At 58.1% G+C, this 20396-nt stretch overlaps 1 protein-coding gene across 2 annotated transcripts; it reads right to left on the minus strand.

The window, feature by feature from the left end:
* Nucleotides 1-2716: 2716 nt before the first annotated feature.
* Nucleotides 2717-20077, minus strand: UBE2I (ubiquitin conjugating enzyme E2 I). 2 transcript variants are annotated; one of them, XM_074323072.2, is made up of 8 exons: nt 19922-20060; nt 16053-16168; nt 14852-14927; nt 14588-14671; nt 13446-13518; nt 8072-8181; nt 7848-7927; nt 2717-4920 (listed from the first exon to the last, which is right to left on the minus strand). In XM_074323072.2, the coding sequence occupies exons 3-8, from the start codon at nt 14915-14917 to the stop codon at nt 4857-4859; spliced, it is 477 nt and encodes a 158-aa protein (XP_074179173.1). In that variant the 5' UTR covers nt 14918-14927; nt 16053-16168; nt 19922-20060; the 3' UTR covers nt 2717-4856. The 2 variants fall into 2 exon arrangements, with proteins under 2 accessions (XP_074179173.1, XP_074179174.1); XM_074323073.2 differs by lacking the exon at nt 16053-16168 and having other exon boundaries at nt 19922-20077.
* Between the last annotated feature and the right edge of the window lie 319 nt (nt 20078-20396).

Consider the following 20396-nt stretch of genomic DNA (forward strand, 5'->3'; position numbering starts at 1 on the left):
GAGCCTTGCTTGAACCCCCGTCCCATGCCCTGCAGGAGCCCGGGGTGGGGCCAGTGGCACCAGAGGCACCAGCCCTGAGACTAATGAACTGGCTTGTTGGTGGAGGGCCCCTGGAGACATCATTCTCCTTTCAGATAGGGAAGCTGAGCCCCAGAGAGGGAAAAGGGCTTGTCTAGGGCCACACAGCAACTGACTGGGTCCCGAGCCCAGCTGAGCCTCAGTTTCCCCAGGAAAGGGTGATTCCCAGGACTTACCTCCACACACACTTCCAGGGGTGGGAACCATTCGTATTTGTGTCTGATCCCTACCTTCTTCCAACCTGTCCAGAGACTGAAGTCAGGCCCATGTGACTCAGGTAGACTCCTACCCCGTTGTTCCCCTCTACTGCCTTGGACTTCAGATTCCCTCATTTGTAAAATAGCAGCTCCTATCCTGGGGGCTGCTGGGAGACCTCAGCGGGTGGGTCTCAGCATGGAGCGCGTGCTGTGTCCACTGCACAATTCTCAAGTCCAAGGGGACAGGAACTGCCACCGCATCCCGCCAGACCTCCAAGGACCTGGGGACTGTTTCTGCCTCCCCGTGGTTGGGGGTGCAAGCCTGTCCTATTGATCCCATAGCTGGGAGTGGGCAGGTAGGGTGCCCCACTCTGAAGTGTCACCCTGGACAGTGGTCCTGAGTAGCAGAGGCAGCAACCCTGCTCCGGAGGCGGTGAGGAGCAACGCACGGCAGGCTCGTGTCACGGCGGGCGGGAGTTAGGGCAGAAGACATTCTGCCTAGAGGGGGTGTGGGCTCTGTGAGGCCAGTGCGTTGGTGGGGTTCACACTCTCTAGACTTCTGGCGGGAAAGGGCCTGGCAGGTGGGGGGAGTGTCTTTTTCTTCTTCTGGTCAGGAGAAAAACACCCGGCTCTGGCTAAACTCTCTGATGGCTGCTGCAGAGCAGGGAAAGGGCGGCGGGACAGGAGGTGAGAGCAGATCAGTGAGTCCACCCCACTCATACAGGTTTTAACAACGCACCAGCTCACCCCCTCTGGCGTCAGCCCTTGGAATTGCAGGCACAGCCTCCTGGCACTCAGGCTCCTCCCACTGCCCTCCGACCCCAAGCACCCTTCCAGGACGAAGAAGGGAAAGGGGGCGGGCCACACGGAACTCATCGGGTCAGAGCTCAGGGACTTGGGCCAGGGTCACTGCCTGCTCTGGGCTGGAGGACCCTGAGGACTGCCAGATTCTGTCCCATCCTGGGTGGTTCTGCCAGCAGAGGTGGCTCCAGGTGGGAGGGGGTCTGGCCCAGACAGCTCCTTGCCTGAGATGCTGGTTCCTGATACAGTTACCAACAGCTCAGTGGGGGTCCGGTTGCCAGCCCAGGTGCTCTTGGGCCTCAGGCCTTAGGTTTGTGTGGGGCCTGGGGAAGCAGAGCACCATCCATTGTCCACTGGCCTTCCCATCAGCTTCCAGCCCAGGCGGGCGTGTCAGGGGCCACCTCTCACAAGGGCGCTTCCCACACTCACCAATTTTGGGGGCTGCAGGTGGTCCCAGCGCCCGGCTTGATTCTCTGCACAACTGGGGACTGGGGCACCCCTGTCCCCAGCTCAGGGCTCTAGATTCCTTTCTCCTTGGAGGAATGGGAGGGGCAGCATGAGCACCCAGTGAGCCCCTTTTCAGGAGGCCATCATGGAGGTGATGGGTGGGCCACCTGGAAGGGCAGAGCCCAGGAGGGAGGAACCCAGGCCTGTGCCCTGTGACTTTACTGCTCCTTTTCTTCCAGGAGCTCAAGGAAAGTGACCTCTTGACAGATGCCGGAGCCTTTGGGTGAAACTGCTGAATGAAGCCCGCTGTGGGGTCTGGGGACAGCAGGATGGATGGGACCTTGATGCTCCAGCCCCGTAGGGCCCACAGCTTCGGCAGATGGAGTCACAGTGTCTGGAAGCCTCTGTGGGCCTCCTGGGCCCCTGCAGCAGGACACCCCCAGACTCAGTAGCAGGACGCTCCTCTCTGGCCTCTCTGCTGGAGCTGGCTCAGACTGGTTCAAGCCAGCCCAAGTCAGTGCTGGGCTTCCAACCTGGCAAATCGTCGTCATGGTAACCTCAAAGTGGAGGCTGCCCATGGCACAGCCTGATGTGGTGAGAGGTCCCTGGCCCTGCTGGTCAGGGAGCAGGGCGGCCTGTGTGGGTGGGCGGTGCAGTCCAGGGAGGCCAGGATGACTCGGACCTCTGAGCAGCCCGTCATTGCTGGGGAGATGGAAGCTGAGGGCTCCCAGCCCATGCCACCTGTGGCTGGACTCCCCTGGGAGCCCCAAGTCTGGGCTCCTTGCTTTGCACCTACGTAATGGCCAGACGGAACCCCATCAGTCCTGGACACGTTGTCCCAGGAGCCCCCTCGGGGTCTAAGCCGAGGGCGTGTGTGTCCCTTGGTGCTGAGGACGGCGTCCTGCTCCCTGAGGGGGCCCATCCAGGTGACAAGAACAGCCCCAAGTCCACTGGGGAGATCCTGCTCCAGCGGCCAGGGGGACACGGGGCAGGGCCAGCGCAGAGTGTGCTAGCCTTGGCTGCTCATGCCCAGGTCTGAGGGGACAGAAGGGGAGACGTCACCAGCTCCAGGGGACGTCACCTACTGTGGGCCGCTCAGGGCCTAATGCTGGACGCAATGGGGACTCCCAGGGCACAGCAGCGGGGGGTGGGGGGTGGGGTGGCAGGAAAAGGACACACCCTGCAGGCGGCAGTTTGTGGAAATGTTTTAATTAAAGGATTCTTAGATACAGTGGTTAATCTATTGCCCACAATTCCTCACTAATTAGGCGCCTCATGCTGGGAACACACTCTCTTCCCTTACAGTAGAAACAGAATGATCACATTTCATAGTTCTCGTGTTACAAGATTCACATCTTTGTTAAGCCAAGGACTGTGGCACAAAAGGACATTTCATTAGCCAAAGTCACGACAATTTGCTAGAAACATCGATTACTTTAGAATGCTTTAACTAGAAAATATATTGCATTTCCATATATATTAACCATATACATGTGTAACTATTACTAAGTGTAGTTCAGTCATTACAAAATAAGACATTCTGGAAGGGGCTATACACACACATGACCCGCTGAACCCCCTCCCCCCCACCCAGTAAGGCCCTCTGCATTAGGAATAATCGCAAACATCAAACCAAGAGCTCAGCTCAGCAACCTGACAGACGTCCAGCTAAGCAAGTGAACAAGGCACTGGGCCCTCGGGCCACACAGGTGCTGTCGGCTGAGGGGGCAACATTTCTTGGGGTGAACAGAGGCACCCCTTTCTGGCCGAGGGCCCGGATGACCAGCCCTCCCTTCGCTCCCCACCCCTTTGGGGACCATCCCCACTTCAGTCCGTGTGCCGGAGCCACAGGCAAACCGGTTCTGACAGCGAGGGTCCTTGGGACAGGAGGGCAAGGCCCGCGGGTATAGGACCAGCTCCAGGGCCCTGGCCTGGTCAGCACTGTGCTTGCTGGGACCCAGAGGCCAGGGCCCCTTCTGCCACTTCCCATCTCCGTCTGTGGCACATCCCCGCTGAGCTGGGATCCAGGCCCGCTTCCCGACGGGACGGGCAGCCAACTCCCGGAAGCTGTGCTGTGGGCTCAGGCTCCAGGGTGCTTCCTGGGGAGAGCGGCCTCCTTGAGCGACCAGGTTCAGGGTGCTTCAGGAAACAGGAAGCATGCGACCGCAGCCCTCAAAGCTGCTCTTGGGGTGTCCTGGTGCCACCTGCACTCAGGGGTGGGGCCGATGCAATGAGCTTGGGAGGGCCGTGAGCGCTAGGCAGAGGCCTGAGGGCAGCCACCGAGGCCTGGGCAGGCAGTGCACTGGCAGATGCAAGGCCACGTGCCCTGTCCACAGACAAGGCCCCATCGCCACGGCCCGGCCACCCTCAGCCAGCCTGCGGCAGCGTTGAGGGCCTGTGGCTTGGATGCAGTCGTCACTCAGGCTGGCCCTTGCCTGGGTTTAGACACCTCATCCTCCTGGCGGCACGTGCTTTAGAAAGGTCTTGACGCCAATCCCAACATGACCAGATCTGAACTCTAGCACTCTACAGCCTGAAGACGCAGGTGCGGGGGACAGAAACCCTGGACACACACCGTCTCTGTACACAGCACTATTTACAAAGGACCAGGACAAATGCCACGCAGGGCCCGGGCCCAGGCACAGGCAGCAAGCCGTGTTGGGGCCGAGGCTGGTGCTCTGTGGGGCCTGCGGCTGAGTGGGGAGCGCCTGGGCACCCCGAGGCCGCCTCCTCACACTTTTAATGACGATAATGCAACAAAAACCTTTATATAAACAGTTTATTTACTCTAAACAGCAACACAGACAAAACGCCATATAAACACAAAGGAAGTGATGCGGAAACGAGAGGCTGGCTGACTTTGGATCTGAGGCTCATAGCAACACAACCCGGGGTCTGCAGAGAGGAGAGAGGCGTGAGGGCGGGGGGCAGGCGGATTTCTTTTTCATACAGCCAGCTGGACGCTACGTGTAAGCTCTGACGGTGGGAAGCATGCCTGCACCCGCGAGCAAAGGGAACTAGCTCCTCAGGGACTCATCGAAGTATAAAAGTTTATCATTTTACAGCAGTTGAAATACTGACATCAATATTAAAATAAAAGCAAGTTTTACATAACAATCAAAAATACAAAAGACTGAAGGAAGAGACCCTGTATGAAAAACTGGGCAATTCAGCGAGTTGAGAACTGTGTACCAGTGGCGGAAATGGAAAATGGCGCCCGCCCGCCTCCCTTAGTGACTAGTAATTGTACAGAGCAACGCTAGATCTGCAAAGGTTGTAAACAAGTTCTTGCCAAACCAATCCCTTCCTTTTGATGCTGCCGCAGGTCGCTGCTTATGAGGGTGCAAACTTCTTGGCTTGTGCTCGAACCCTTTTCTCGTATTCCACTCTGTTTTGGCTGAGGAAGTCAAGAGAGAGACACGTTAGAAGGTGCGCTGGCCGGCCTGTGGGTTGGGGGCGCGGCAGCTGCTGCCCACGGAGGCCTGCGCCCAGGAGGCCCGGAGGGAGACGGGGTGGCGCTGGGCCCGCGCCAAGTGGAGGCCCCCGTGGGAGGAAGGAGACAGCAAGGCCGCGGGGCGAGAAGCGGTTGGACGGAGGGCGGCCTCAGAGAGGGGCCCGTGCCACGGGCGCCGGCTGCGAGGGTCTCTGGCCCAGGCTGGGTACTCACAGGTCTAACCAGTGAGCGGTTTGTTCTTCTAAACCTGAAACAGCATCAACCATTCTGAGGAGCAAACAGAGATCGCTCAGCCAGTCTTCAGAAACAGACAGACTTCTGGTGAGTTTCCCCGTGGGCTCTCCGTCCCAAACAGGAAGGTGTGGAAGTGGGGGGCAGCTCTACGGTGGGTGTGGGGGGACCTCAAATGGGACTCCAGGGCGAAGACCACTGCCAAGGAAAAGGGGCTGGTGGGCACTGCTCAGGCCAGGGTGACAGGCAAGGGCGGGACAGCAGCAAAAGGGCCATCAGTGGGGAGAGACGGGTTGCTACCAGGGGATCAGTATGACCTTGAGGCCAGTGGGGACAGGGTGACACTTATGGACAGGACTCCTTGACACACCAGGTCAGAGGTCTCGTCAAATCCCTTGGGGCTGGTCAGGACCCCCAGTCAAAGCGCAGGCACAATGTGTGCCCTCGAGGGCACTCACACCCCGGTAAGAAAGCCAGGGCTCCTTCCAAGTCACGTTGTCCCTAAGCACAGCCTCTTGGAGTACTGGTCCCAGCCCATGGTGTAGGCCCTGGGGTCGAGGGCCAGAGGGGCCACCGCGAGCCTTTCCCTCAGCTGTGCCCAGTGCAGACGCCAGGCTCGGGTGCCCCAGGCCTGCCCCTCTGGGCCTCCCTGGGGAAAGGCTGCAGAGCCAACACCAGCAGAGGTGAAAACCTGCCCGGAGCCTGCCAAGCTGGCACAGCGCCCAGGCACACACCGGTCCTCAGAGGCCCGTGTCAGCACCACGGCCGGCCAGCTGAGAGCTGGGAATGAAGGCCACAGGACCAGCTTCTGCCGCCAGGCTGTGCTGTGGGCAGCCTGTGCTCCCACCGTGGCCAAAGGCCCATCCCCTCGGGGTAGAGGCAGCTGACTAGGAGGGCTCTGGAAGGAGCCAGAAGCAACAGCAGGGGCAGCGCAGTCCAGGCCTGCCATTTATCAAGCGAGGCCAGGCACAGGGTGGCTGCCCTGGGGCACCTGCCAGCTTAGGACACGCCCTATGACCTTCCGGAAGCACGAGAAAAAGATCTGAAACTTTCAAGCACGTGTCACAAAAGGTGCGTTTAAACTGGATGCTTACGGAGAATGTCTCGTGTGTGACGCCACGGGCAAGTGAGGACCCTGAGTACGCAGAAGACGCTCCGGCTGCAGCAGGCGGGGCCCACAGCACGGGGAGCAGCCACCCGCACACCCTGCCGCAAACACCACGAGGCTGCAACTACACGGCGAGCGCCACGGCCACGGGCCAGCAGGACCCAGGGAGGACTCACCCCACGCCCGGCACCCACAGTGACGCACGCCAGGGCTGGCAGCCTCTCTCTACAGGCCAGCGAGGAGACATTTTGGCTTTGCCACATGGTCTGCAATGGCTCAGCTCAGTGTGGACATAAGTGGCCCCATTTACAAGCAGGTTTGTGGCGCGAGGTGCAGGCAGATGGGGCTGCAGCAGGTGGACGTTGGAGTGAGAACTACCCGGCACCTGGCTCAAGGGTCAAGGTGGCAGGACACATCCCTCTGAGCTGCTGGTGCACAGCAGCCAACGAGACAAGAGTGATTGCAAGCTAAGCTCCGCTGGCATCACTGGCAGACAGGCCAAGGGCGGGGGCGGGTGCAGGGGCTGAGGGGACAAGGACCTCAGCCACCAGGGGGCACCTTGCCACCCTCGGCCACCAGGGGGCGCCCCAGCCAATGACCAAGCTGCGCCTAGGGCCAGGAAGCCATTTTTGGGGGGAGAGATGCATCTCCTGCAACCTGGCTGTTCTCAGACGGACGCGGGCTGCCTTGCGTGGCAGCTGCTCAGAGCCGCCTAGCCTCTGCCCTGCTCCAATTTCAGAAACACCCCTCTCCCTGTGGGCCAGCTCGTTGAGCCCCAGGTTTCCAAACACGGCAGGTGAATCAGTGGGGGTCAGAGTCCCCGACCCTGGCACAAGGCCCCGCGCTAACCAGCAGGAGGCTGGCCAGCAGGCCAGGGCCCTCCCCACTCTCCCCCAGACCAGCCTCCTCCACTAGGTTTAACCCCTGCTCACAGTCACTCCGGCCCGCCTCCCTCCGCAGACAGATGCTGGGCCATCCCAGTGCCACGCAGGGAAGGGCTGGAGCACCACTCCCCGAGGGGACCACACCCATCGGAGGCACCACACTCAGATGGGACACAGAGGACAGAGGTGGGGGGTCTGGGCCCCGCTCCCGGACACGCTCCCTCCTGTGGTGTCCACGCCCTTCCCTCTGAGCTGGACCAGGCTCCTGGAGGTACCAGGTTTGCTTGGCCACAGCCCACCAGGCGCAAAGTGGCTGCCTCTGCCCCCACCCTACCCCCGCCACTGCTCTGGCCATACCTGCCCCGGCTTCCTGTCCCTGCCACCACAGGCCCTTTGCATGTGCAGCGCCTCCTCGGCTGCCTCCCTGGCCACCTCCCCTGGTCCCCCCTTTGCAGTGCCGACCCCGGATGCCATGTGAACTTGTGTCTCAGGCTGCCCTCCTGGGCTGCCGGGCGCGTCAGGACTGTCCACCCACCCGCAGCTTGCCTGCTGCTCCCCTTCCTACAGATCGCTTACACGGGACTTCCAGGGACGGCCATGCAAACCAATGAGGTCACACACAGCGAGTGGGGCCAGGTCGCACTAACCAGTAAATTGTGTAGGCCTCTGCTTGAGCTGGATCTTGAATATTTGGTTCATTTAGAAGTTCCTGTATTCCTAGTAAAATCTGTGTAAGAGACAAAAACAAAGCAAAGTGGGAGGTCAGCAGTTGCAAAGGCCAGCTTTTCAGGGACGTCAGCCTCAGTGACTGAGAAGGAGCACAAGCCCCCTGGTCCCGCGAAGGTCGAGGCGAGCCCCTCGCGCTGCGTACCTGCTTAATCGTGATGGCCGGCCTCCAGTCCTTATCTTCCTCGAGGATGGACAGGCACACTGTGCCTGAAGGGTACACGTTAGGGTGAAAGAGCGGTGGTTCAAATTTGCCTGGACCACGGGGAAGAAAGAAAACGTGCTGTTGCTGGCAGTTGTCCTACAGAATCACGTCCTGCCCTAACGACGTCCCCTCTTCCCCCGCACTGGGGCACCTTGCTGGTCATCAAGAAGTTGGCAAAAAATTGTTTAGGAAACCAAAACTGTGGCCACAAGGTGGGAGGAGGTAGGACAGGGGCACGCGTGTGCCTTCCCAACACTCAGGCAGGGCCATGGCGTCCCTAGGACCTGCTCCAGGAGGGCAGGCAGGCAGAGCAGGGCCCCGGGGGCCTCCCCACACCCCAGCCCAGCCAGTCCCGACTCGGGAAGACGAAGCGGTCGCTGCAGCAGGTGAGGGTCCTGGGGAAGCAGCCAAGGCCCTTCCAAGTGAGTGGCCATTTCCACAGCAGCTCATTTTGCTTCAAAAGCAGAGGCTTTTAGACCTCCTGGTTAGAAAATATAAAACTTAAGAGGAAACAGACTCGGGGCAGCAGACTCTCTGCCTAGCCACACTCCTCTTACTTTAATACATCTTCCTTCTGTTTCAATTTTTTTTTTTTTTTTTTTTAAAGTGAATACATGCAGAGAATTTGAAAAAAGAGCAGGAAAGAAACTGCCATGAGCCCCACCCGGGGACTGTTCACTACAGCTGACACTGTAGCATATTTCTTATTTTTTTTTCCTGGGTACTTCCTCCCTTTCTCTTTGTTTTTAAATATTAATTATACCCAGAAAAGTGCAACAAGGCTAGTACAGCTTGATGAATGACCCCCAAAAATGAACACACCCAACACCAACAGCTTCCCAGAAAATGCCCTCACACACCGCCCACTGGTTCCCCGACCTGGAGCCCCCCCTCCCCCCCCACGACGTCTGGGACTGCAGACCGCACGAGAACCTCCTCGCTCTGGACTCAGGGGTCATGTTCGTCCTCGCAGACAGTGCCAGTTACTCACTCCCGCTGGTGCTGCACAGAGTCCACTGCGACTGGCCACCCGTGACGCTGCCCACCGCAGTGCAGGCACACATCTGCGCCACAATGAATACCCGTTCCTAGCGTGAATTCTGGTGCACGAGTGCACTTCCCCGGGGAAAGGCCGGGTCACAGGGTGTCTGTGTTGACCGTGTGTGAAGACTGCCAGTTTCCAAAGTGCTGTGCTCACGGCCGTCCCTTCCGCAGGGCCTGAGTTCCCACCACTTCACAGCTTTGCCAGCTGGTGTGTTGGCCGTGGACTTCAGCCATTGTTAAATGAACCGTGGTTGCCTCTTGCGACTCATTTGCATTTCCCTGGTCACTTCTGAGGGTGAGCACCTTCATTCACTGCAATGCACTGGCTACTTGTTTGAAGTTCTTGCTCAAGTCTGTTTTTTATTGGGGAATATTGGGGAACAGTGTGTTTCTCCAGGCCCCATCTAGTTGGGGAGGGCACAGCTCAGCTCCAAGTCCAGTCGCTGTTTTCAATCTTTAAGTGCAGGGGGCGCAGCCCACCATCCCATGTGGGAATTGAGAGCTCGCGCTCTAACCAACTGAGCCATCCGGCCGCCCCTCTGGAAGCTCAGCAGCAGCTCGTTGTCTTCAATCTAGTTGTGGAGGGCGCAGCTCACTGGCCCATGTGGGAATCGAACCGGCAACCCTGTTGTTCAGAGCTCGCGCTCTAACCGCCTGAGCCACCGGCCGCCCTGGTTCGAGTCTCGTGCACATTTCTCTATTGAGCTTTTACTGACTTGTACACTTTGGTGAACACAAGTTCCTAACTTTAATTTCACTGCATTTACTGTTCGTGTTTCTTATCTAGATAGAAAAGGATACCAGTGTCATCCATCCCCAAGCCCCTCAATCCCCCTTCCAGTCTGGCTGGCTTCCCTCCATATGAAGTCATTCTCCTGACTTTTCACACCATCCGTCGCATGGCCTGTGGTTGACCTTCATAAAAGGACTCCAGCACCAACTCCTCTGTGTCTGGCTCCTCTGTGTCCACTCAACATGCCTGAGATTCATTCATGTTGTGTATATGAGGTGAGACAAGTTCGCGAACTCATCCTAGAAAAAGTGCTACCTACCTCATTGCTGCATATCTCTACGGTCACCTTCGAAGTGCTCCCCTTGGGAAGCTGTGCACCAACACCTGCGCCTAGTCCACCCTTCAAAGCAATGTTGGAACTCTTTTTCTGGACTGGCCACCAGAGCTGGCCTTGTATTACCCTTGGTGTCCTGAATGTCATCAAAATGTCTGCCTTTCAATATTTCCTTTATCTTCAGGTAAAGAAACAAGTCATTGGGGGCCAGATCAGGTGAGTAGGGAGGGAGTTCCAATACAGTTATTTATTTCCTGGCTAGAAACTCCCTCACAGATAGTGCCGTGTGAGCTGGTGCATTGTTGTGATGCAGGGGCCATGAATTGTTGGAGAAAGGCTGAGGTCATTTTTGTCTTTTTTATGCAGCATTTTCAGCACTTCCAAATAGTAAACTTAGTTAACTGTCTAGTTGGTACAAATTCGTAATGAGTAATCCTCTGATATCAAATAAGGTGAGCAACATTGTTGCAACAAGTTCGTGACCTTACTTGTCTGACCTGATACTTGTAGATCCTTCCTTCTTGCTGCTACACTTACTCATTCTATTGTGAATGGACACTTGCGTGGTCTCCAGCTTTTGACTCTTACAGATGGGACTGTCATAAACGTGCTTGTCCATACCTTTTGGTGAGCACATGTATGCAATTTCTACTAAATATTTACTTGAGAGGAAGAGCCGGGCCCTGGGGTAGGAGGCATTAAGTTTAGCTTCAGCAGATTTGGCGGACAGCTTTCCAAGGGAAATGTTCCAAATGGACTCTCTAGTAGGTACCTAGAGGTCCCGCGGCTCGGCGGGCGCTGCAGCCTCTTCCGCCCCCTTTGCCTGCTGTTTACTCTGTGGTTGTAACTTGTGATTCTCCAGTAGTTAGGAATCTCTTCCTATGCTGACTGGCCCAGTGGAGAACCTCCTGTGAAAGGCCTGTTCCATCCAATGGTTGTTTGCCTTCTTCCTCCTGATGTGTAAGTGCTCTCGATATATCCAGGACAAGTACGGATGTACACAGTCTTTCCCCCTCTTCACTCTCACTGGTGTCTTTCGGTGAAAAGATGGTCTTAATTTCAATGTAGTCCAACGGATCACTGTCCCCCTCGGGGGAAAAGCACTTTTGCTTCCCTGGTTAAGAACGCTCTGCCTCTCCAAGTCAAGAAGACATCCCCGTCTTCTTCTAAGAGCTGTACTGTGACACCCACCGTTCCACTGGGTCTCATGCTCCATCTGGAAGGCTTTTGTCTATGGCAGGAGGGACACTGAGTTCTCCATCCTTCCACGGGGACCCCTGGTTGACCCAGTCCATGCACTGGAAGGCCATCTTCTCCCCATGCATTGCAGTGTCACCTCTCTCGTAAACCATGCCACTGGACACGTGTGCTGTTTCTGGACTCTTTGCTCTGCGTCTCAGTTACTATGTCTCTGTAGCAGGTCTCAACCTGGCTCCTGTCTTGCCCATCCTAGCAGGTCTGGGTGCTTTTTACCCAATAAGCCCAGCCGGGGCCTCATCACTCTTCCACACTCGAGCCCTGGGGCCATGGTGATTTTCAGCCCTCTGCACCTCCTACTAGAGCCTATGTCACAATTCCCACAAAAATCTGCCTGGCTGCTGATCGGGATTACGCTGAATCTGTAATCAGCTTGGAGAAATGACATCTCTACAACCGCGTGTCTTCCGATTCATAAACACAGTTTACATAGTTATTTAGGCTGTCCTTCATTTCTCAGAAATGTTTTAGTTTTCAGTACAGAGGTCTTAAACATCTTTTGTTGGATTTAGCCCAAGGTATTTGATGCTACTAGGAAGGGTATAGTTTAAAAGCTTTCATTTGTTGCAACTGTATAAAAATGGATTTTTGTATATTAACCTTTTTTTCCGCAACCTTAATTAGCACCTAGAGAAAGATGGTCTATGGTCTGTCTTCCTTTCCTATTCCTCTGCTGGGATTTCTTTTCTGCCTTGTTGCATTTGCTTCGAATTCCAATATAATGTTGAACAGAAGTGATGAAAGCAGCTACAATTTGTCTCATTTCTTGTTTAAATACCTGCACGTAGCAAAAATAAAATACAAACAGCAAAGAACCACCCCAGATGAAATAAGTCTCCACTCCAGTGGTTACCAGGTGAATTGTTAATTTAAAAAATTCCCCTGGGGCCGGGTGGCTCAGGCAGTTGGAGCTCTGTACTCCTAACGCAGATGTGGCTGGTTCGATTCCCACTTGTGCCAGTGAGCTGCGCCCTCTACAGCTAAGATTGTGAACAATGGCTCTCCCTGGAGTTGGGCTGCCATGAGCTGCTGTGGGCTACCATGTGTTGCCATGAGTGGCGGGCGGCCGCTGGCCGGCAGCCAGTGTGAGCTGCCGTGAACTGCTGACCGGTGACTGACTGACTCGGGGGGGGAGCGCAAGTCCTACACAAATAGACTGAGAAACAACGGCTTGAACCAGAATGGTGGGAGGGGAGGCGGAAGAAGGGGAAAACGAAAAATTTTTCCTGGTAGATGCTATAATGGAAAACATACTTCCACCTCTCGAATCATTGAACGTGAGCGTTAACAGTTACATGTAGTCTTGACCTCCCACGTGCTGGAGCACGTTACCGCATTTGATGAACCTGCCGTGGACAGTGCTGACTTCCAGCCGCTAGCCCTGAGTCTTGCGAAACTATGTCATGACGGCCCAGCCATAGCACTGCTTTAAACACGGGCTCGGCCTTTTCTTCCTGCCGCCTTCTCTGGAAGCTTAAGGCGCTACTTGTCCAGGCTGCAGACGCAGCGACAAGTTGGGTGAGAAATTCTATCAGACAACAGATCGGGGCAAACGAAACCCTCTGAGGGGTGAGGTTCTGAGCAGTGGTCCTTCTGCACGTCCATCCCCAGCCAGGGCTGGTATGTAGTGGCTTCATCCCTGACGGGCACTCAGGGCTCAGGAGCGTCACCTGGATCTCATGATCCTTCCCCTCCAGGGCACAGCAGCTTCCCAGTTGTGGAGCTGGGACCTGAGACCTGGCCTGTTATGCGCATCTCCCACCCCAGGGCCAGGAAAACTCAGATCACAGCCAGACGCAGGGATTAGAGTGCTGGGGCTGCCCCGGGTGGAAGGAACAGTGTGGAACATCACCGACACCCCCGGAGGCCAGGCTCTCCGAAGAGGACTCAGATTTCTGCTGGAGCAGCCGAAGCAGACCTCCGAGGACTTCATTCGTTGTACTTACATTTCGGTGGTGAGGATGGATAGTCATCTTTGAAGAGCATCCGTAGTTTAAACAAGCCTCCTTCCCATGGGGTCTGCTCGGAAGTGAAGCTGTGATTAGTTGTGTGCCGGCCTCTGCTGCGGGGGCTCACAGGGAAGGGCGTGCTGCCACCATGCATCCCCCAGCACTGCAAGGGCCTCAGCAAGCTGCCCTCAGCCCAGTGCTCCCACAACAGGACCGGAAGGACTGCCATGAGCCCCAAGGGCAAGGGAGAAGGAGCCCCTGACGGCTGCCCCTCCAGCCCTGGGATGGGTGTCGGGGTCCACACCTGAGCAGACACAGCGAGGACTTGAGTGAGCTCAAGCGAGGTCCCCGTCCCTCAGGTCCTACCCGTCCCTGGGCAGCCCCCCAGCTCCACAGTCCAACACCTCTCCCTAAGCTCCCAGGGAGGGAGATGGCTACAGCCCACCGGCCAAGGATGGGCTCCGGGGAGGCTGGGGCACCCGCTGGGCCCTCAACAGAGCCTCGGCCACGAGCCAAACCCAGACCACCTGGTCTTGTGGACAAAGTCAAATCCTACTCCGGCCGGCTCAGCACAGGGGATGGAGACTGTCAGAAAGCACAGGCTGAGAGCAGGGCTTTCTCAGGTGGGAGGAAGCAGAGGTGATGAGGCCTCAGCACAAGCCAGACTCCTCCGGGGTCTCCTCCTTCCCTCGGGGTCACCAGGTCGGAGACCCTCACTCCCTAAGGCCTCCAGCGCACACGTGGGGGAGCCGAGGAGGCGGCAGCACGGAGGGCCGTGGCCGTGTGTGCAGGACCCTGGGGCCCCGTGCAGCCATCGCAATGGCCGAGGTCTGGCTCCTGTACCAAGGACTTGCAGCCGCTCGAGGCTCAGACCCCCGAGGAGCGTGGCTGTGTCGCGCTGCTCTGGCCTCAGCACATCTCAAAGGACAAACCGGCCTCCCACCCCTGCCCCATCCCAGCTCCTTCTGTTCAAATTAAAAATGCCTGGGGTGGGGGAGAGGTCACATATCACCCCAACTTTGTCCCCCCACCTGTGGGATTGTCGTATGCCATGCACACTTGAACCTAAGTTCTTCTGGAGGGTCGAAGCGTGCCCAGCCGCCCGCCCCCCGCCCCCCACAAGCGCAGGTGTGCCTTACCCCTTTCTTCCCTGGGATGGCGCACTCCCAGTTCATGAGGTTCATTGTACCGTCGGGGTTTTTTGTTGGGACAGCCACAAAACCCTGAGAACAACCACACACAAGCACATCAGGGCCACGGCAGCTCATAGAGCTGTTCACAGGGACACACAGGTACCTCCCCCTCCCACCACCCGGCAGCCCAACTTGAACCGGCCCCACCACAGGGATGGTGTCGCCAGGGGGCCATTACTGTGCCGCACGCAGAAAGAGAGCTTTCCTTACAAATGGGTGGTCTTTTCTCCAAGCTTTCCTCTCCTGGGCGAGTCTGCTGAGAGCGATCCCCGACATATTCAAAGTCCTGCAAAAGACGGCAGAGGTGCGATCAGCAGGAAACCCCGTCTGCTTCGCCCCTTCCCTCGCTCACCTGCCAGTGAACAGACTTGTTCCCCGGAATCGGGTAAGCGAAGGCCCTCATCTGGCCCAGAGACTACTCTTAGCAAGAGTCTGGACGGACGTCAGACCCCCACGGGTGACCCCAGCCTCCTCCCGTCGGCGGGTCACCAGGGAAGAGACCGGGGCCTCAAGCGCCCCCTGCCGAGCCCCGGAGCTCTGCACCCTTCAGTCTCCATTTCAGAGGTTCAGAGGCAAAGCCCCGGGCCTGGGTCACAGGCCTGCACACGGACACTGTGCACTCCCAGCAGACACCTGGCACCTGTCCCCACCCTTGTCACATGCAGCAGCAGCAGGCTGGAGTGACAGGGACAAGGTGGGAACGTTCAGAACACTAGCCTCGACCCGGGAGGGGCAGCAATGGCGTACTCCCCTCTGCGGGTACAGGGACGCGGGGGGGCCAGGCCCCCAGCTTAGAACCAGGGCTCGGAATTCAGATTCAGGCCTGGCCACCAGGACCACTCCTATTCTTCAAGCCAACTGAGTGGAAAAGTGCCCCAGGGTGGTGGGCAGCTTAACCGCATCGTGGGCAAGCTCAGAGACCGCACACCTAGCCCAGAATCCAACAGACTCACCTGTCGCCAGGGCCGCGGGCTCCTTCCTCGGGCCCCCGCCTCTCTCTCATCCCACAGCCCCCCACCCCGGCACCCCACGAACAGCCAATGGGTCAAGGCCTGTCTCCTATTTACCCCGGGAAAGGCAACAAAACGGGAGCGGGCTAGTAGGGCCCAGGAGCTGCTGAGGCACTAGGCAGGGGTGGGAAGACACCTCCACAGGCTGGACCCCAGGCTCTCAAGGCTTAGTGCCTTCAGCTGTTGCGACGAGCAGCCTGGAGCCTCAGGAAAAGCAGCATCTTCTCCAGGTGCCCGGCACACCAGGCCAGATGGCGGGGCCCAGGATCGTAACCCCACCCCCAGCGGCCCACAAGAAAGCAGCCACGGAGGTGATAAGGTCACAACCCCGGACCCTAAGTGTGTTTGTGGGGCTTCCAAGTCCATGGAAACGCTGAAGATACCCTGAATCATGTATTTACCGTCAACAAGGCTTTAACAACACAAACGGGGTGTCTCCTGGAGGTGGGTGACTGGCAGCTTGCCCCCAGCCTTCAGGCTTACACCGGAGCACGAGGGACAGGTGTCTTCTTTTCCTCTGTAAGGAAAGAAGCACCTCAAGTTCCCAAGGAGAGCAAGGGGTGCCCTTCACAACCACAACAGAGTGAAGAACAACACACTTCTGGCAAAGATAACACTGAGCCAAACTCCACCCAGGCCTCGGACCACACCCAGTGCGTTCTAACGCCAGCAAAGGAGACCCACAGCCACCTGCCCGCTAAGGGCGGAGCCGCAGCACAGCCAGGTGTCTTCCGCCTCCAGTGGGTGGGAGGGCTACTCCCTCTCCTGCGGCCTAGGTGCCAGCTGACCCACAACTGCGTCAGTCCGCAGCCCAGATCGGACCCTTCACCAGAGCATCCACCCCACCAGGCTGCCCTGCTCCCCTCCCCAAACACCACCCCAGGGCTCAAACTGTACAGGAGGGGTTAGGTCAGGTCAACATTCAACAGCAGACATCAAAGGCGCATGTCCCAGGACTCTGGCTTTGGGGCTGCTCTTGGATGACTGTTTCCCCAAGAAGTAGGCACAGTGGAAGGAGGGGTTTGGGACTGTACTCCCACTAATCGAGGCCCTGCCGCCTCCAGCACTAGCCAGGAGCCTAGGTCTCAGGACACTGGATGAGTCACGACAAACCGCCAGACCAACCGGATCTGGGACATTTTCGAGAAACAGGTATACTTATGTCATCCCAAGAAAAGTGAGGGTCAAAAAATCAAAGCCCTCCAGTCAAGAAGCAGGGCTGTCACGGCGGCATGTGACAGATGTGCCAACTCAGACCGTGGGCCCCAGCTCCAGCACTCTGACCCCAGAATGCACCTTTCAACCTTAACCAACCTCAAGATTAAGTCCAAACTAGACAACAGCAGGCTCGGACCCCACAGAACTGCTTTTCAGCACCGCGTGACCCCAGGGTTTGGGTCTATTCATTTCTTCCGTGTCCATGGACCTCAACCCAGGGAGTGGTGTAAGCAAACCGCTGAGCAGCTCACAGCAAACCTGCAGGGACGCTGCCATGGGTGTGTGTGTGTGTGTGTGTGTGGAGGGGGGGAATCCCAAGAGAGGAAGCCATGTGCTGGGAAGTGCTAGGTGCCAGGAAATGCAAAGCAGGACAACAGGAATGGGAAGGCACTTGCTTTTAAATAGTGGCCAGACGGCCCCCAGGGCACAGCCTGCAGCCATCAGGCAGGAGGCAGTGTGGGCCAGGGGACAGGGCAGGGTGGGCTTGCGAGGCAGGTGGGAGCCTGCAGGGGGCGGGCAGAGGAGCACCCAACCAGCTCTGTCTTTAAGGCTCTCTCTGCTCAGACGGGGGCAATGACAGTGACGCTGGCTGGGAGGCTGGGGCGGTAACCCTGGTGTCTGAAAACCTTTCATTTCTCAGTTTCTCAAACCCTTCACTTCAACTGGTTCTTCTACATGGAACGACCCAACACCCTTCCCATCCCCAGCAGCGATGCCCTCTCCACCCCCAGGCTAGAGGGCACAGCACACATTAGCCCCCAAAGTCCTCCTGCCCACTGGCTTCCCCACTGACAGAGCCCTCAGAGGGCAGGCCCCCCTCCCCTGCCCAGGGCAAAGCAGACAGCGCAGACTGGCAGGACGCTTCTGCTGAATTAATGAACACAGTTCTGTGGCCAACGACAAGCAGCCCGGGAAGCGGCTATTTAAGTGAGGCAAAGCTCCCTGGCGAGTCTGAGCTAGGCTAGGCATCAAACAGGTTTCTGAAGCCCCAGGCCAGCTCTGGAACACGGAGCAGCCATGGACACCTGCGTCCAAACAATGCCCACGGTGCTCTGGAGGGGCTGCGCCGAGCCCAAGCCAGGACTCAGTAGGGTGAACTGCCTGCCTGCCACCCGTGTGCCAGGACCGCCGCCTCTTCTGCTCTGACGACCGGACAAAGCTGCCCAAGGAGGTCCCGTCCCACCTAGTGCCTAGCTGTGGCTGTCCCAGGTGTGAAAGGTCAATGAGGGGTTCCCACAGGAGCTCCTGCAGCCCCCCTCCCAGGGGAGCCGAGGGACCAAGCCAGGTAACAGTAAGGCTTTCTGCCTTCAGGGCAAAAAGCCACAGGTGCTCACCTGCACTGTCCCAGGCAGAAGCCTGGTCTCCAAGATGCTGCTTCCACTCCTACGGGCCTCCCAGGGTCCAGGAGAAAGCAGCCAATTTATTACATTTTAATTACAACACCAGGAAGTGCTCACTCAGAATCCCACTTAACAGGGAACCTGCCTTCCCCAACTAACAGAGAGGCACTTAAGGAGCAGTGATGTGTTACTAGATGCTTCAGAGCAGCAAATGCAGATGCGAATAGAACATATCCGTGAACTACTAGAGACAGCCCGCAGGACACACGGCCGAGTTCACCAAGCGGGAGGGAGGTCTGCCCTCCACCTTCCTCCAGGGCCCCATAACGGGCTGTACTTGAACCTGTTCTTCTCAGATCAGCTCTGCTGGTTGACAGCACAGACTTCAGAGCTTCTCACTGGCTGTGTGAGTGTGGCAAGCTGCACATCTCCCCCAGCCTCAACTTCCTCACCTGTAAAACGGGGGGGGGGGGGGGGGGTCTCAGACCCCACAGGTTTGCCCAAGACGAAACAGATAGTGCATGAAAAACCCTGGATGGGCCTTTCCCACACACCCACAAACTTCTCCAGGGGAACAGCCTTCTCTGCCTAACCCACGCAGCCTGCACTCAGGACACCCTCTGCCCAGGCTGTACTTACTGTTCTTGTTTGTCAAACGTCCCAGGACCCCAGGCTGTTTCTGAAGCGAGGTCCCAAACACGGACACTCACCAGACAAAGGCGCAGCAGTGCGCAGAATTCACCCCTAAGCCACCCAAAGGGCCACAAACAAATGAGGACAAACTAGGATCCATCTCCCTTTTCTGTTGGACAGGTCCTTTACCTAAAGGCAACGTTTCCTGAATAGCAAGAAACATTTGTGGCTACACTCTTTAAACGGCAACAAAAAGCCAACTTTGCAAACACAGTACAGTAACTTCGCAACCCGCGGAGCCAAGCACACTTTCCAAGTACACAAACCCAACCAGTTAATACCGTGATTTAGGAGCGACTGCAGGCCGTGATCCTGAGCCCGGCGAATCATTCCCTTCCCTTCCCTCCTACTCACGAAACCACCAATTCCAACCTCGGTTCAATTGATACAAAGCAAACCTTAAAAACAACTCTCCCTCCGGCGAAGCGCTGATGTGCAGGGTCCCACCAGTGACAAGAGGAGCTCTCTAGAGGCTCAAGAAAACTCAGGCTGGTTTTGGTTTTCAGACACCAAACACAAATCCCCCAAACAGGCCAGCGATTTTGCAATCCAAGACTTTCAACTCTCTCTGCTGGGCCTTCTCCCCCCGGCTGGAAAGCGCCACAGGTTTGTGTGCAGACCCGTGACCCCGGAAACGCACGTCCCTCGCAGGAGGGAAGCTCCTGTCAACCCCGCCTCGGCTCCCCGGACGCACCGCGAGTCCGCGCCGAAGGGGACACCCCCCACTTTCACAAGGGAAGGCGACGGGAGCCCGAGGGAGCAAGGCCGGGACGACACCGAGGCCGGGGCAGCAGAGTTGGGCCGTAACCCGCGGCGTCAACAGCTCGGAGGCGGACGGTTCCCGGGCTCAGGGGCCTGGGCGGGTCCCGGGGCGCGCAGGGGGCGGAGGTCGGGGCCCAGGGGTTCGCGGGGTGGAGGGGCGCCCGCCCGCCCGGCCCGACGGCGGCAGAAGCCGCGCGCAGCCGAGGCCCGGCCCCCATCCGGCTGCCCCCTCCTGCGCGCCCCCCACCCGTGCTCACCTCGGGCGGCCGCAGCCCGGCAAGCGAGGCGGACGAGGCGGCGGCGACGGTGGCGGCGCGGCGCTTCCTTTGTCTCGGGACTTCCCTCCCGAGCCCGCTCCGCGCGCAGCCCGAGCGCTCCGAGGACCCCGGCGCGGGCGGGGCGCGGGCGGGGCTTGCGGAGGCTGCCCGCCGCATGCCTGCTCTGCACGCTGCTGCCGCCGCTTCGCGCCCAGCGCAGCCCATGCTGCCGTTCGCCGCCCGCCGCCCGCGACCCGCTGCTGCGCGCCCACGGCCCCGGGCTCGCCCTGGGAGTCCGGCCCGGGGGCGATTTTCCAGTCAGGCGGCGCTCTGGACACCTGGGCCCTTAAAGGAGCCGCGTCCCCGATGTCAGGGAACGTCTACAAACTCCCCTTCGCGACGCGCGCGTCAACTCGAGGACACGCCGGCGAGCAGCAGGAGAAAGAGGAGGCCGAGATCTCCAAGGGCGCCCTAG

Source organism: Rhinolophus sinicus, chromosome 10 (assembly GCF_057876585.1).
Source record: "Rhinolophus sinicus isolate RSI-liver-muscle chromosome 10, RSI-T2T, whole genome shotgun sequence".
Classification (NCBI taxonomy): Eukaryota; Metazoa; Chordata; class Mammalia; order Chiroptera; family Rhinolophidae; genus Rhinolophus; species Rhinolophus sinicus.